The 17,599-nt window shown below is 38.2% G+C and overlaps 1 protein-coding gene across 2 annotated transcripts in view; it reads left to right on the top strand.

The window, feature by feature from the left end:
• The window catches only part of LRIG2 (leucine rich repeats and immunoglobulin like domains 2), a 38,578-nt gene that overhangs the window by 6,629 nt on the left and 14,350 nt on the right, over positions 1-17,599 (top strand). For both annotated transcript variants that reach the window (XM_067558783.1, XM_067558782.1), the window contains exons 2-12: positions 6,668-6,739; positions 7,604-7,678; positions 8,286-8,420; positions 9,259-9,402; positions 9,539-9,682; positions 10,937-11,080; positions 11,320-11,463; positions 14,253-14,333; positions 15,270-15,341; positions 15,480-15,548; positions 17,249-17,412. In XM_067558783.1, the coding sequence (XP_067414884.1) occupies positions 6,668-6,739; positions 7,604-7,678; positions 8,286-8,420; positions 9,259-9,402; positions 9,539-9,682; positions 10,937-11,080; positions 11,320-11,463; positions 14,253-14,333; positions 15,270-15,341; positions 15,480-15,548; positions 17,249-17,412 (1,244 nt within the window). The remainder of the gene's footprint in view (positions 1-6,667; positions 6,740-7,603; positions 7,679-8,285; positions 8,421-9,258; positions 9,403-9,538; positions 9,683-10,936; positions 11,081-11,319; positions 11,464-14,252; positions 14,334-15,269; positions 15,342-15,479; positions 15,549-17,248; positions 17,413-17,599) is intronic.

Raw genomic sequence — 17,599 nt, 5'->3', positions numbered from 1 at the left:
AATACTGTGGTCATATCAAACTCCAACATCTACTTATTCAATTACATTGGATTTGGATCTTTCTCCAGGCCTTATAAAGACATCAGTTTGGTATGTGCATTTCATCTTATTTACTTAACAGATGAAAAACAATTCAACTCATAATCAATGTTTAGATGAGTTTATATACCACACAAGATGAACCTTTAAAATACAGTGATTACACTGAGCAATGTGTGTACTGCAAAACATGAACTTCACAGTGCAAATCCAAGCGTGTTTAAGACAGCAGATTTTTTTTTTTCAGGACAAGAAATACAAATTATACTTTAGGATGAAAGCAGCAGCAGAAAGTCTTACTTGTATGACCAAATAATTTGTACACTTGTTTGGAAAGTCAAACTAGTTTGGTCCTTACATGTAAAATGGTAGAAAAATCAAATGAACTATTTGAAAATGAATGGCATAAGCAATAGTGGTGACTAGTTATAAACAGTGTCTCAAAATTATGCTCTAAGGCACCAAATGCAAAAATTATTGAAAAAGCAGGTAGGTTTTCACTGATAAGATACTGAAGTAAGACTATTTTACAACTTGGATCTAGTTCTTAATAAAACACCTTGCTTTAGAACTTTAAATTTATATCTTCACAATAATCTTAATGCAACTAGTCAAATCCTTTGACATAATGTCATTTGGTAGACAATGAGACATGAGAATTTGACAGGTTAAACTATATGGGCTTTGTGGAGGGTCAGATTATATTAATCAAGACAAACTGTTTGCTCTTATGCTGTAATTAATCTCCTCTGCCCATCGTAATGCAAGTTTATTGTCCCACTGCAAGTCCCAGCGTATCCCTGCAGTAAATCTTTTCTGAGTTATTTGCTGGTAAACGATTATTCCAAACATTTGAATGTCATTACATTAAATTTGTATAGCTTTGAGCGTAAACTTTTGTATTTTGGTACTCCGGAGTTCATTTAATTAGCTTCATCAGGTATACAAAACTAAGAGGGAGTTTAATGACATGAAGAAGAGTTCAAGCTAGTATCACTGATAGCACAACAGCAGGTGAAAATCTGTTAGCAGATTTAGTCACCGAGGAACTACACAAATCTATAGAAAGCTAGGCTACAGCTCTCCAGCCTAAGCTGAGTAAATCCATATTGATACTTCCCTAAATGCCTTTTCTCAGTGTCTGGTTATTTCATTAACTGTTCTACCTTGCTTGCAAGTTGTGGCTTTTAATTAAACCAGGCCGCTTTGCAGTGCCCATGTTCATTTTGAACTGATTTGATCTAAATGTTTAATCCAGTGCATCCTAGCATTGAAAGTCCAGGAAGTGCCCTGGACTTTTGGATCACAGGACACACTGATTATACCTGGCTTGGTTTTTTTTGTTCCATCACAACAGGCTTTTGTACTCCTTTCACATCTCCTGAAAATAAGGGATTTTGTTGATAGTTCCTCTTGGGAAAGCAATAAAAGATCTGTTGTGGACTGGCATGTTTCTCCAAAGCCAGGAGAATTCAGTGGTCCAATGACAAAGATAGAAAATAAGTGAAATAATCTGTTAAAAGAACAATGATGCTGAATCTGCAGCCAGGAGCCCAGTGGAAATGCAAGCTGGTTCCTGTGAGACCAGAATTTGGTTTCTACTTTCCGTATCCATTTGTCCTTCGTAACTATGTTTATGCTCCTTACAGCCCAGGTTTCTAAAAGTGCAGAATAAAGATCTGCATTTTTAGAATGCGCTGGGCTTAGAGCAACAGAATCCTAACTTTAAATTTCTTAAGTCACTAGGAATTTGTAAATTTCCTTTTAGATTATGGCCTTCCTAGAATTTCTCATGCTATTGGGTATAAGATGAGTAATGGAGATATAATAGACAGAAAATGTGTTGTGGGTTTTTTTTTAGGAATCTTAATTAGCTGCAGCATTGTATTAAATAGATAATGGTAGTAATCTAGCAGAGTCACAGCCTCAAATAGCATACATTCCCATGGTAGCACATGAATCCCCAGGGAACAAACTACACTAGTCCAAGGTCCAGGGCTTGCTATATTCAATTTTATATCAGTGCCATGAAAGCACTGCTAGTCTGAGGAACCAGTAAGTCTTGAAGTAAATCATCAGGACAAGTAATGAATGCTGTATTACAAGTGTATGCAACCTGCTTCATAAAGTAGCCCTCTTTCTAATACAGAGATGAACTTGTGGTGACCTCCCTCTTCCCATCCCACTTACAACTGAAAAACTTCTCTATAGCAACTATAACAATTGCTGATGTGGAAAGGTGATATTAAAAGTTATTTATTACTAATATTAGTTACTGCATGGAAATGAGCTAACACCATGTGAGTAGGCAGCTCCCTACACACCAGCGGCCCACAGAGTAAATCTTAAACTCTGCTGTAGGATAATGGAAAGCTGTAAAGCTCAGCATTCATATCTAAGGTGTGGGACCCTATTCACATCATTCTGATTATCATCTGTGCTCTTCTCCCAACTTCAGGTCTGAAGTGACTTCAGCAGTCACTATCTCAGGCTGTTAGCACTACAAACTAGTACTGTAGTTATGTTCCCCTCTCGGAGTAGAGATCCAGATTTTAAATGACATTAAGCATAATCTGACTCCAGAAACTAGTGGCAATGACTGCTAAAATATGTCTGAAAATAAGGGGCAAGACTTGTTCAGTCTCCCAGGACCTAGTCAATTTCTGGCCCCTCAACTTAAATGGCCAGTTCAAATGGTGGCTTTTGTGTGTGAACTTTTGTTGTCTGAGAGCAGACTGAAGCCACCAGATCTCATTCAGTGTCTTTCCTAAATCTCTAGGTGATCACAGACCTGTGTTGGAATTGAGCAAGCAGTATCTAACACACTATCAGTCCCTCAAACCATCCAATTTCTAGACTAGTCCTAGTTTCTTGACTTGTTTTGAAAATTAGGATTTCACCCTGTGAGTACAAGGTCCTTAATCAGGTTAATGAGCAGATAAATCTACAAGACTGAATTTATTTGCTGTTCTTCCATTATGTGTGTAATTGACTTCACTCTTGCCATGACCAAAATGCTTATAATTCATCTGCTTTGTTGTCTCTGGTTCTTTTGTGGAGAGCATAACTATTAGTGTGAGGAGAATTGCACTCAGTACAAATAATCAGATGGAGGAAAAGGCAGTTCATCTTGTTCTTAATATTTTGCTGCTTAAGACTTTAAAAAAAAAAAAAAAAAAAAAAAAAAAAGGAGGCTAAATGATGGCTTCACTCTTACTTTGACAAGTAGCACTTGCTGCAGAAACTCTGCGAAAACAATTCTGCAAAACAAAAACCAAATTGGCATCTGTCAGTATTCAGGTAATGCTACAAAATGCACATGTGCTGTCTATAGTTCTCTTACAAACAGTGAAATCCTTGCCTCATGGAAGTTGATGGGAAGCTTGCTATTGTATTTTGTGTGTCCAGGATTTCACCTGTAGGCTTCTGTATTTCATCTTCACTGGCTCTGCAGAAGGAGAAAAACCTCGCTGCAGGAAATTCTGACAAGCTTGCAAACAAGGAAAAATCCATTTGTTTGAACGGGTTTGTTGGTCTGCTTCTGACTTCCCCTGCACTTACTGCATTATATAGAAATATTGGCATGTGCTTCTTTCATTGTTAAGTGTATAGTGAGATTGGGTGCACCATGTCCTGCCCTCCCCATCCTCTTACAGATACCGGATGATTTGAGACTAGCTGTTGTCTTTGGATGCAGCAGCCTCAAACATTCAAAACAAGCTGCATAATTTCAAATACCTTTTTATCTTCAACTAAATTCTGATTTGAGACAGAACCAAGTTTTCAAGCAAGCACACATGTCTGATTAGCCTGCGTCCCATTCAGGTACATGTCAGTGAACCATAAACAATGCCAACTCTAAACAAGGGGGGCTGTGTTAGAGGAACTGGATGTAACTTCTCAGTTTTCACTCATACTTTGTCTGTAAAGTATTCATTTCACTGTGCCTGTTTTTGATTTTTTGGAAAAAGGAAAAAAGCTCTGATTTCAATTATGGAGTAGGAATGTGTGGCTACCAAGGTTAAATTTTAGTTGGCCCTATTACACCCATTTCCTACTTTTAAAAATGGGTGGCTTGCAAGTATTACAAAAGATTAGTTCTTCAGTCTGTGATTTCAGAGGAGGAAACATTTACTTCTCCCAACTGTAGCTGATGAGGGAGAAGGTTGGACTCAAATAGCTTTTAAAATTTTCCATGAATGAAGGTAGCCCAGATCCTTCAGGGAACTGTAAAGACTAATATTTTAAAAATGTTGATATGTTTCTAATTGAGAAGTTTATTTTCTTTTACTCCAGCCACAAGTTAGATTGTAACATTTTGGGGGAATGAACTGTCTTTGTTTGCACCATGCTTAGCACAATGGGGCACTGGCCCCTAGACACTACTGCAGTATAAATAAATAGAGCAGTTAGAAGTCTGATCAATGTGCGTGACTGGTTGCTTGAAGATGCAGGATACTTTTTCCTTCTGTAGGAATTACAATTAGTCTTTTAATTAAATGCATTCTTTGCTTTGAGGATCAATTTTATTGCCCACAGTTCTTAGAGAATCAGTCAGGTGTCTTTGTGGAAAAAGTTACTGTAGTGGGATGATGGCAAACAATTCAGTAGTTCCGTAAAACAGTAAGATTATGTTGGTAAATGTTCCTGTGAGGAGTTACTGCTGTATGGTAGCTACTACAATAACTTTTGGTGTAAAATGCAACTGATGCATACACGTGGAGCTGCATTTCCCAGATTCTGGCATAGAATAAAGCACAGAACTTTTTTTGAGATCCTATCCAGTGTTTACCCCAAACACCCATTTCTCTCTTTATTGATGGAAATAAGGTTAGTGTCCACCTCAAGTACTTTCTATTTGCTGTGGGGACAAGTTATTTAGGATCGTTTGGGTAACAAATGAGGTTTTGGGATGTGGGTTCACTCAAACTGATAAGTTGTTAAAATGCTGAAGGACCAGCTCACTTTAAATGTTGGAAATAAAAAAAGATTTGAATTTAAAATTAAGGAGAATAATCCTTTCTCTTTAAACAAAACCAAAACCTACGCAGCCAAATTTAAGCATGGAATGTGTGATTGCACTTTAAGGTTCTATTTAAAAGTAGTTTTATAAATGATGTTCTAATGGTTAATCAGTTTGTCCGTAGGTCAAATTGCTTATAACCATATGCATCACCTCCTGTTGATGTGCTTATAACCATCTATAACTCATACTGCTTGTCTGTAACATTTGTAGCCTCTGTTAATTACTTAACCTTTTATAAACCGCTTATAAAGTGTGCCTGTATGTTATATCTAAGAGGAGCCCACAAGGAGAGCAGCGATTGCTGATATCACCTTAACTACAGTGTCCATGCTTAAAGCTATAATGAAGATTCAGGGTGAAAGTATTTAGTACTTCACTGATAGGCAGGTATAACACAAGCCAGCTGAGACAGAACTTTCTATTTTAACAAAGGCATTGTTCAAACATGCATGCATATGTCACTGGTGTGCTTGCTAAGGTGAGATAAACTGTTACCCATCTCTGTTATCTGTACTGTTTCACAAAGTTGCTGTTGGTGCCAGCCCCGTTCTAATATACAGTGTTTGAGCTGTCAGCACAAGCTACCTGTTATCTCAGTTCTGGTGGTGGATTTAAAATTTTTTTTAATACAACCTCATTATGGAGTCATAGTTGTCTCACTCCATCATTAGACTAGACCCATATTTCCATTGTCTGCCTGATTTTGGTAACTGTTGTAAGTTGCATCAGCCTTAAAATAGATTGTAAGCTCTTTGGAGCAGGGACCATCTCTAACTATATCTTGTACAGTGTCCAGCATGATGGGGCTGCAATGTTAGTTGGGGCCTGTAGGCCCTTCTGTATAACAGTTGGGATGTTAGGACAAAGGCAAAAGCGGGGTGCTCTATAAAATGTAAAGGATATGGCATAAGGAGTTCCTGTACTGATACTAAAGACTTAATTTTCCTGGTCTATCTACCAAACTCTTGTATTCCCTTCCTACCATTCCATTTGTCTTCCCTTTCCTCCATAAACAAAAACAAACTGGAGCTAAAACAGTGCTTTTGTGAGTGCCCTAACCACTTAGTTCCTTTTTCCTCTTTTCTACCTCTGGTTTGTGCTCTTTGTGCGGGGATTATTTAAAATAATTCATCTTAACTGCTAAGATAGTTGTCTGTCTGTCAAGATTTTACCCTTGGGGAGGGTGAGAAAACAGGGACAGTACTGCAAAAACCTTCCCAGAGGCATTGCTGGGATAATAAAAGGGTGTTGTCAGCAATCTTTTGAAGGTGTGGAGCCTTTCCTACTGAACATTGGAGAACTGTCATTAAACTTGCAAAAAGTGGTTACAGCAGGTATTTAAGTAATGATCTCTATCTGTCAACCCATATTTTTTAAAAACAGTGTTAGTCCACTTAGTGGCATAAAGAGCTAAATTTTCCCAAGTAATGAATATAGCAAGCTACAAGGAACCTTTCTTAGTGTTTGGTGTAATATGAATAATACGTTTAAAAAAACATGAGAATGGATTTGAACTTCTTGCGAATAAACAACTTGTATTATACAGCACGCAACTACTTGTGTCCAGACTGTAGAATAATCTTTTTTCTCTTTATTCTCCAGGGATTTAAGTCATAATCACTTACTGTCCTCTAACTGGAGCATTGGTTTGTCTATTCACACACTGCAAGAAGTGTAAGTTAATCTGTTATCATTGTTTCTTGTAAACACTTTGGTGCAGAGGTCCTATGTGTTCCTATTTAGGATTTTAACAAGTCAATTTCTAAGCTCTGACTCCTAAGGCACATCAGAATGGTCTGAATTAGATTTTTTTTAAAATCTGAAGCAAGATAGCAGCAATTGCCAACCCTGTTCTAGGCTATGGCTGCATGACTAGAGAGTTTACCAAGCCAAAGCTGCAGTGATACAGCTGCGCCGCTCTAAGCTCTCTAGTGTAGCCACTCTAAGCCGATGTGAGAGTCTTCCTGTCGGCTTAACTATTCGAGTCATATGAGCAGCGCTAGCTATGACTATGAGAGAAGCTCTCCCACCAACATAGCTCTGTCTGCACAGACACTTAGGTCAGTATAACGTACATTGCTCAGGGGTGGCTTTTTCACACCCCTGAGCGCCATCAGTTATACCACAGTAAGTGCTACTGTAAACATAGCCCTAATAGCACATTACATATAAGGCAGTGGTATGTTCCACCCTCAGAAGCACATTTCAGCTGGAAGCATAGAAATCTAGTAGTCATTCCATTATTTTAAAATAGAAACAGGACATCACTTTGTTTTGAGTCTAGCTAATTTTTAGATGCCACTAAATTAATTTAACTACGTATTAAAGACTGAAGCAGATTTGTTTTTTGGATTGCTGAATCTTCCAAACTTTTGTTATTAAACTAGCTCTTAGGGAGTGTACCAGCACTGTCAATTGGAAAAATGTCATAATATTGCTCAAGTGTTTACAGTGGTATAGTATCAAGAGAAGTGTTTCGGTTCTGCTGTCTTGAATGTTTTTTCCTTTTTAAAGTGCCAGTAAATAAATCTTTTTCAGGAAGATGAATTACAATGAACTAAGTGAAATCCCCTACTTTGGAGAACCAACTTCTAATATTACTCTTCTCTCATTGTAAGTAAATATTTAAAGTGGAAAATTGCTTTTTCTTATAAGCAAGTGAAAAAGATTGTCTGAAAGGAATTGAAAGCAGATAATACTTTACAAGCTAAGCTTGTTTAAACATCTTGCAATTACTTTGTTTAAAATGCTTCAAGGCAGATGTACAGCATTCTAAAAAACAGCCCCCCCCAATGACATTAGTAACACAACTGACCAAAAGTCAACTCTGAATCACCAGTGAATGCACCCTGCTGGGGCGCAGGGGAGGGGATTGAGAGGAGGGAATTTCTGGCATGCCCTCTGGCAAACAAACCTGGAGTGCTTTGAACCAGTGGGTGGAAGTCTGTTCCAGACTAAAGGACTCCCAAGGCTAAAATCTGATAGTTAAAACAAGCACCTTGGCTGTCTGGTGGTTGTAGAGAGGGGGCTTCCAACATTGCTAGGACCTGAAATAAAGTTCTATGGATCTAAATCAATACCTTGAACTGCAAAGTAGTTTTTTTAAACTCAAAGACATTGGTTATTAATCCGAATCTTTGGAGCCCTAATTATAGCTCGTTATGATGCTCACCGCAGTGGTGGTCTGGTGATAGTCCTCATGTTGTTTTTTTGTTTGTAGAGTACACAATACAATTCCACAGATAAATGCGGAGCAGCTCCAACTTTACCTTTCGTTGGAGAACCTAGACCTTAGCGCTAACCTCATCTCAGAAGTTAAAGCTTCTTCATTCCCACGAATGCAGTTGAAGTACCTGTAAGTATAATGAGGTAGCTGATCTGTAGTGTGCTGAAAGTGCATAGTTATATTGTAGTACAACCTTAACGTTACCTTTTTCTCAAGGTTAAAAAAAGCACATGAGAGCTAGTGGCTCAGGTTTGGAGTCAGAAGGAATCTTTTTCCCTTATCCAGGCTGAATTGTTGACTAGCCACGTGATTCATATTTATACAGTGTTATAAACTTGTTTGTACTTTACATACAGATGTCAAAGGCATCATCTACACTATTGTATTGACCTATTGCATACAGCAATATGTCCCTCTGAACTAGTTTTGAACAGACAGCTGCTAGTATAGATGGACAAAATCACTTAAAATACAATGGTACCAAGTCATAATTATGCTTTCTCAGGCTGTGTTGAAAAGGGTTTTGTCCCATCTACACCAGCAGTCACTGTTTCCAACACTAACATGCCTGTGTCTAACAGCCAGGATTGGGTAACTTCCTAGTGTACCCTGCTGATCTTGGGCAGGTCACTTGACTACCTTTGTCTTTAAGGTGCTACAGGACTTTTGCTGTTTTTTCTTGGAAAGTTATTTTGTCTCATTAAATCTCCAGTTTCAGGCATTCAAACTGGAGATTTAATGAGACAAAATAACTTTCCAAAGAGAAAAACAGCAATGCACTCTTTGAGCAGGCATTACTAAGACTAACAAATTTCTGCAGGCATAAGCTTTCGTGGGCTGCAACCTACTTCGTAAGATAAAATTAATTTCTTGGAAATTTCATGCAATACAAATATTAGTTTGACATTCTTATGCAATTTTTAAGTAGAATTTTCCATGCTGAGAATCTTTTCTCCTCCCTTCTTAGGAATCTGAGTAATAACAGAATAACTACCCTAGAAGCAGGCTGCCTTGATAACTTATCCAGTTCTTTAGTGGTGGTGAAACTAAACAGAAACAGAATTAGCATGATTCCACCGAAGATCTTCAGATTGCCTCACGTGCAATTCTTGTAAGTGACATCTCTTAAGCTCAATGAACAATGTTTAAAATTGTATCATTTGCTTGAGAAAGTGTCTTTCGTAGATGCAAAGGTGTTTCTTAGTGAAAGATGACTAAACACTTACAGCTTACTTATTTTATTTAAGGGAACTTAAAAGGAACCGGATTAAAATAGTGGAAAGTCTTACCTTCCAAGGTCTGGAATCATTAAAGTCATTAAAAATGCAGCGCAATGGGATTAGCAAACTAATGGATGGAGCATTCTTTGGATTGGATAATATGGAAGAACTGTAAGTATGGCTGATCATGCATGGCGTTTTGTTAGGTATCCTCTTCAGGCACAGAGGGAGAGTGAATCACTCACTGTGCCTCTCATGATGCCAGGCTTGACTGAAATAGTTGCTGAGTAACACAAATGTGTTTACATTCCGATTCTTCCCTGTGGAAGCTTATGTCTTCACAGCTTTCATAGGAACTTCCACAGAGGATGTAAAGATATTACTGTCTTTCCCCTCTCCCAGCTTAACTCCATTCACTCAGGTGATTCAGAAAGTGTCACCCTCTCACTACTCCATTGATGGAGTCTGTTTCCAATACTCTTAAGATTTCTCCATTCTTCTCAGTTTGTTCAATAGCTGTGCATTACAGTATCTTATATGGCATTTACATATCAATCCCTACAGCCTCAACCCTGTTACTGTGGGCCAAGCTATTGGTGCTGTTCTAAAGCAATGATTAGGTATGCGTTTTTGCCTTCCCAATCTATCCCTGAATCACTTGTGCACCAAAGAATATAAAACTGAACCATCCTTTCTGGTTGGTTATCGGATGGCATTACAAGTAGGACTGCCTTCCAGCTGAGGTATAATTGATATTAAAGTTTGGTGTCCCCACAAGTTCAATGTCCATTGGGAAGTCTCCCAGAAACTTTTCAAGGGAATCTCCAATTCAAACTCTGACTGTTTTTCTACTCTTGCCATCATACGAAGAAAAAATTAAAATTGTGCAAACTACATAATTTTAAAAAAAAATTGTTCCCATAAGTTACTGGGGGAAGTGACCTGGAATCTTATGTCTAGGTACAAGTGAGAATGCTAATAAAGTAGTAGTAAGAATCATGGACTTTTTTTGTTGGTGGCTTAACTATTAGCTCTTGACTCTTGGGTGTATGAATGTTTGAATGACACAGAAGGATCTCATATGTATCATCCAAGCTTTGCTACCATGAAATTTTAATAGAGTTGATTTAAAACAAGAGGCGATATTTTCTAGTGACTAGAATAGTAAATTTAGAGTTGGGAATAGAATCCAAGATTCTGACTCTGCCACTGGTTCACTGTGACTTTGGGCAAGTCGCTTACTCATTTTGTGGGCATCCATTTACTCCTTTGGCCTCTATAACCAGGGTATAATCTTGTCTCTTCCAGAAGAGTGCTACAGGGCTTAATGTTAGTAAATCACTAAGATCAGCTGATGCGAAGTGCTATATAAATGTTACCCTTTGAATGTCTACTTGGAGAACATTTTCTTCTCTAATTCTTTAGAGAACTGGACCATAATAACTTGACAGAAGTAAACAAGGGTTGGTTGTATGGCTTACGAACATTGCAACAGCTCTATGTTAGCCAGAATGCCATTAACAGGATCAGTCCAGATGCATGGGAATTCTGCCAAAGACTTTCTGAACTGTAAGTACTGGGCTGTATTTCAGTGGGGACTTCATGATGTTACCAAGACCATTTTGGCTAGAACATCCATGGAAAATGCAGTATCTCCTTTCTAAGCCTTTGTTAAAACTTTGATAAATGTTTAAATGAAAACAAATCTGAACACCAAGTCTTGATTTCTGGTGACCTCATAGTCTGATATTCTTGCCTTCACTTAGTCTCATGTCTCTTCCCTTTACTGTGTACACTTACGTTTCTAGAGACTTGTCGTACAACCAACTGACCCGCTTGGAAGAATCTGCCTTTGTGGGCCTTGGTTTATTGGAGAAATTAAATCTGGGTGACAATAGAGTCATTCACATTGCTGATGGTGTCTTTAAAGGGCTGTCAAATCTTCAAACTCTGTAAGTAAAGAAAGGTTTCAATTTTTAAAAACTCTTGTTTGCTTTACAGCTAAGGAAGCTAGCAGAAGTAAAGGCTGTGATTGCTATTGACCATGTGAGCCTGTAAAGCCTTAAATACAGGCATTAGTCCCTGCTGAGCTACCATCTTGCCTTTGGTGAAAGGATGGGGAGGTGGGGGCTGGATGGGGTTATTTGTCTGCAAGAGTAATTGCTGCCCAGAGTCTTAAGATTTAAAACAAAACAAAACTGACTTTAGTGCTAGTAACAGGCATCAGCTTGATAGCCCTAGCGAGTATCCAGTTAACCCACAGTAAGAGTCAGTGCACACTGTCCTGCTAAGGACCTGAAAACCTGCCATGGAGGGTCATTGGAGGTCTAGTCATCCTTCTCGTTCAGTAACCCAACTTGAGTATTAGTTGTGAGGATGGCTTGTCAGTTTGGGCCCAAATGTTACTTTTAACTCATTCAGTTTACAGTGACTGGTACCAAAGGAATAAACGTAAACCAACATAAATAATGAATCTGTTTGGCATAAAAATTATGTTTAAACCTTCCTCCTTTTCTGCCCCCACACATGCTCATTTCACAGTGCATATACAAAATAACAGGATAGAGCTTAATTGCCACCTCTGTTCTAAGATGTAATTGTGTGCGCATATTTTTAAAGCTTCATTAATACATGTAACTGACTGAATATAGCCAGCAAAAAAGATTTAATCCTGATTCTTGCTACAAACACCCACAGAGCTGAACATTTCTAATGGTTCTACACAAAGCTAGCTGAAAGTGAAAGTTTATAACCCTTCTGTCAGTTCATTAAGAAAGTGCCTATTTAAGCAACATCACTGGACACTTATGTAAGCAGTCATATTCTGTTAACCTTAATGCAACCTTTTAATGAAATGATTAAAACTAATCTCTTGGATTTAGAGTAGCATGAAGAAGAACAAGAGCAGATTAATTAGTAGGTTTTGTTGGGCTCTTAAGGGGCGTCAAACAGCTGATAGGCAGGCCATTTTGCTTCAGGGTCCTCGAATGTTCAGACAAAGGGGGCAATGGTAATTAACAAGGCTCCGAGCATTCATGCCTAATTGAGCACGAGGAGCAAATTCTATCAGCTCTAACAAAAGTTCTATTTTTCCTCATCCTGTCCCTCTTGGTGCTTTACAAAAAAAAAAAACAAAAAAACCCAAACTCCAAAACAAAAATCTTGGTCCAGATAGCACAGTATATGCTCACCAAAACACATAGTTTAATAGTTAAAGTAATTTCCATTGTTGGTCCTGCATCTGCCCAATGTGTGTGTTAAGATTGACTTAAGTATTGTTCTTTGTGCCTATCCTCTTAAATGCTACTATCTTTAAAAGAAGAAAACTTGTAAGGTAACAACACAGGAACTGCAAATAGTCTTAATCGTCTGAATTTCTAGCCCATATATGTGCAAAATATAAATCAGATTATATCTAAGACTGTCTACACTGCCGGGGCTGTGCTACAGGATTGATTGAGTGGGCAGTGGAGACCCACTCAATTGATCCCAGAGCTGCATAGTCTAGCTCTCGTTAGTAATGGTGATATTCTGGGCACCCTGAATTAAAGTTACGTTTAAAGGGGAGTAAAAGGAAAGTTAATAGACGATTCCTACTTGTGGAATGTGTTTCTGCAGGTGCTGAGACAGTTATTTGAGTATTACTGCCATGGGCAAAATACTGGACTAGGTAGACTTCAGGTCTGTTTCAGTATATTAATGCCTATAAGATAAAACTTCCATTCTAAGCAGTTCTGTTTCACCATAAACACAGCAAAGGAAATAATTATTTATATTAAATGAGGTATTTTACTGTTGTCCTTAATTTTATTTAGTTGTCTGATGGCAGTTGATTTGTTGCACATGAGCTCTGTCAGACTAGTAAATGTTTATCTTAATGAAATATTGATTGTTTTGCATTAATATTGCTCCCTCACAATTCACTGGTATATTTGCAAATACCTCTGTGTGCTAGGATATTAAAAGGCAGATGAGAATTGTCTCTAAACAAAAAATCCTAGGTAAATCTATTCCTTTTAGTTTAAAAGGAAGCATTACTGAATCTTATACCCCCGTTTTCCCCCCTCAATGAATCATTTAATAATCCTTCCCAAACCATGGAGTGCTGTCTTGGTTTTTAGTATAGAACAGCAGACTAAGTAGTAAGGGCAGAAGTGCTGTGCAGGGGTCAAGCAGAAATCCCATTAGCTGGTAACAAGATTTGTGAACAGAACACCCGTACTGCACTGCAAATCTACTACTACATGCTTGGCAGCCCTACACTACAACCTGTATGTAATCTTTTAATATGCTAACATTATCACAGGCCTGTCACTTAGAAGATTAACACTACGAGCATATTGCTTAATTCACTTATACAAATTAACTCACTTCAGGAGCCCCTCCCAGTTTCTGGTAAATTGTCCATGTCATGTGGTGATCGCTAGGCAGACTATCGGTCTTTGCCAAATATTCAATCAGGAGACGGTACCTCAGAGCTTCTTGGTTCTTTTTGTGATTCAGCCAGTGATGCTGTGATTTTAGGCAATTCACTTACCCACCTTGTGTTTCCCCTGCTGCGAAATGGGGTGTTGAGCCTTATATTTTTGTAAAGCACTTTAAGAATCCTTCAGAAGATACTATGCAAGTAGCACAATACTTGTTATACACAAATAAATTCTGTAACCCAAGTCATTAGTAACTAGCAATGACGAATATAATTTTTCTCAGGCATGTAAATGAGGCATTTCTATTCTTGTAGAGATTTGCGGAACAACGAGATTTCTTGGGCCATAGAAGATTCAAATGAAGCCTTTGCAGGTCTCAGCAGACTCAACAAATTGTATGTATCACAAGCCCTGGACATAACCTCTTTCCAAGGCATTAGAATAGAAACGAAGCCAGAAATATTTTTAATAGTGCACAGTTTAAACACAAATGTGATTAAGTCTGAGAAAAGCCTTTCCTGTTAGCAGCATTTGTATTCAGTAGTACTTGCTATGTGCTTGGCATAGTCCCGGCACCAAGTTACTTAGACTAAGGCTAGGAAATTGAACTGTTGCTTGACAATAGTGTTCAACAGTGGGGGTATCTGATGCGCTATTGAAAATGATGGAAGATCTTGTAAAATAAAACCATTTCCGGTATCACTTACAAAACATGGTTTAAGATCTGAAGTTTCAGTTATGCTATCTAAAATTACTGTATGGTCTACAGTGAGGAAAGTTTAGTGCCAGATTTTCAGGTGAAAGCTTTGTTGAAAATCACTGTTGGAAATTGGACTTCATAGCATAGTAGGAACTAATGACATTTACTGTCATCCTATGAAAGATGGTGGAATCTATTAATTAGTGCCCTTTGAGTCACTTCAGCAGGTTCAACCTGTTAGAACACTTGACTCTACTTTACTTTAAAATCCTTCTTTTTTTAAAAAAACCAAAAAACAGTTGCAATGTTTTTGGGTGGTGGTGGGGATCGCTGGTATGCATGCAGAACTCCTTAATACTAATGGGAAGCTTGCCTCCAGGCAAGGAGAGACCTCGCAGCCCTTGTGCATTCTGGCCAACGACTACACCTTCTTACGTCCATTTTGTCCATTAAAGTCCTTCACAAAAGCACTTCAACATTGAAACATAAATTAAAAAGATGCTACATGTAATGATTATGGCTTCCTAATTCTTTTGTACTATCAAACATTGATAGGGAATTCTTGCTGGGTCCTGTTCTTGAAAGTGTTTTGACTTTCAGGCTTTTCTTTTTTGTGGGGGTTGCCTTTCAGAATCTTGCAAGGAAACCAGATCAAGTCAATTACGAAGAAAGCATTCTCTGGTCTTGAAGCACTTGAACATCTGTAAGTACTTTGCCTTGTAGATCTTGTAGCTTTTTCTGTTGATCAATCGGACATCTTTTTCAAATATGCAAATGTTCTAACGTTTCAGTTAGAATATGAAATTAAGTTTTCTGAGAGTGACTCTTGTTTAATTTACAGAGATTTGAACAACAATGCAATAATGTCTATCCAAGAAAATGCTTTTGCTCAGACTCCCCTTAATGATCTGTAAGTATTTCTTCATTACAAGTTAGATCATATGGTATCCCTTATATACTTTCCTACAGTTTACAGCTTTACTCAAATATGTTTCACGTCTGTTACAAAATATCAGTTAAAGTAATTGGTGGTAATTTCTCTGTAAAAATTCAAATGTCTAACAGTGACTATAAGGTTAATCTAAAGCTTGCAAAAATTTATATCTTCACTTCCTGAATGTAATTATTATAGACTACATTACTTCCTTTCAATGTCAACATGATTTTTCAAACCCTTTGCTCCCTTCATGTTGGGAACAGGTCATGAGAACTCTTGCTTCAGAGTGTGGGTGTTTAAAGCAGTGCTTGGGTCAATAAAAAGCTGGAGTTAGGTTTTGTTATCCCCACAATGTAAGGAGCCAAGATTTCCTGGGTGTCTATAATTGGCTTTGTCGCTGGGTGTTGGAAAATTCTTATCCATATTTGTTTTAATTTGACAATGCCTTGTGATGGCATGGAACCAGGTTGCAAATCAGGACTGTACTCCACCATGGTCTGGTGGAATCAAATTTCTCTACTGTAAAATATATACAAAACCATGTAAAGTGAGGAATGTTCTCATGCCTGAAAACGTTTTAGAATGGGGGGGAAATATTTAAAAAAAAAAAAACAACTTTTAAATATTTACTGAGAGTCTAATTTGAAATGGAACACAAAGGAAGTCTTTACATTCCCCAATGGTCAAACATGCAGACTGATGCCATTATGATTATTCATGTGGCTCTTAGCAGTACCCCACTGCTTATTACAAAATTGAACTCTTCATGTGGCCCCTCTGAGATTAAATTAAAGCAGTTGACTTGTCTGCTCAAAAATCTAGGTAACGCACACAAGCCTGGTTTTCAGACAATTAAGAGCCGAAAGCCTCAGATACTCTCTGTATAAAATATTCAAAACCGCTTTGAACATGGCCAGGAGAAATGGTCAAACAGGAGTCTTTGCAGGGGGCTTGACTAGCCTCGTGTTTAACTTCCCTTTAGGGGGAAAAGGCCTGTATAAACTTCAGTAATATAGGGATTTTTACTAGCTCAGCAGATACTTGCACTTGCTAAAGCCACATGTGATCTTCAAACATGTAGAGCATTATATAATGTTGAGACCCACACACCCAATGATATTCTGTGAGCATAATTCATAGCTCTGTGGAAGATGTCTTGGTGTATCATGTAATCTGTTTTAAACGCACAAAAAAAGTTAATCACATAGCCCATCTGACCAGGATTAACTATTACTCACATACATATAAGGCCTTTATTGTGAGGAGGGAAGGTTGAGACATACTTTCTACATTAGGCACGCATGTGAGACTTTATTCAATGTCTAGTATGTTTTTAAAATGGGGCCAGGGGAGTGTCATTCAAGGACAAGAGCAGATATTGCTGAAAGGAATCCCTTATTCTTTGGTATGTGCGTTTCCTGGTTTTTACTAAAGAATCCTCAGATTCACTCTCTGGAAGGGGTGAATAATCTTTTCAATCCAGTAGTCAGACTTCCTGTTATGACATCTACTGATAGCAGCAGGTAGATACTCTAGGGTCCAGATACCATGGTGGTGGGCACTTTGTATGTATGTGCTAATGGTGTTTGGCTGCTTTAAGTCACCACAATATCAGAGATTTAGTGAAATAAGTAAATAAAATGAATTTCTTCCTTTTAACTTTGTTTTTGCAGGATGTTGAACACCAGCAGCCTGCTCTGTGACTGCCAGCTGAAATGGCTGCTTCAGTGGCTCACTGACAGCCATTTACAACAGCCTGTAAACGTTAGTTGTGCTCACCCTGAATGGCTAGCAGGACAAAGCATTCTCAATGTGGACCCTGAAGACTTCGTCTGTGGTTGGTATTCTTAATAACTTTGATTTAGGAATATGGCAGTGCCTAAGTAGAATGCACCCTTCTTGGAAACGAAGTAGTGATTGTAGCCTTGTCTGCCATCACACAGGGAGTCTGTGGAAGAGCTGGGAATTTAATGCATGTGTCTTTTGTTCCAGGCTAGCACCCTAACCACCTGGTTGTCCTTACC

Source organism: Emydura macquarii, unplaced genomic scaffold (assembly GCF_026122565.2).
Source record: "Emydura macquarii macquarii isolate MOO-44397 ecotype Brisbane River unplaced genomic scaffold, CSIRO-AGI_Emac_v2 contig_2184, whole genome shotgun sequence".
NCBI lineage: Eukaryota > Metazoa > Chordata > Testudines > Chelidae > Emydura > Emydura macquarii.
This window is presented reverse-complemented; position numbering and strand designations above follow the sequence as displayed.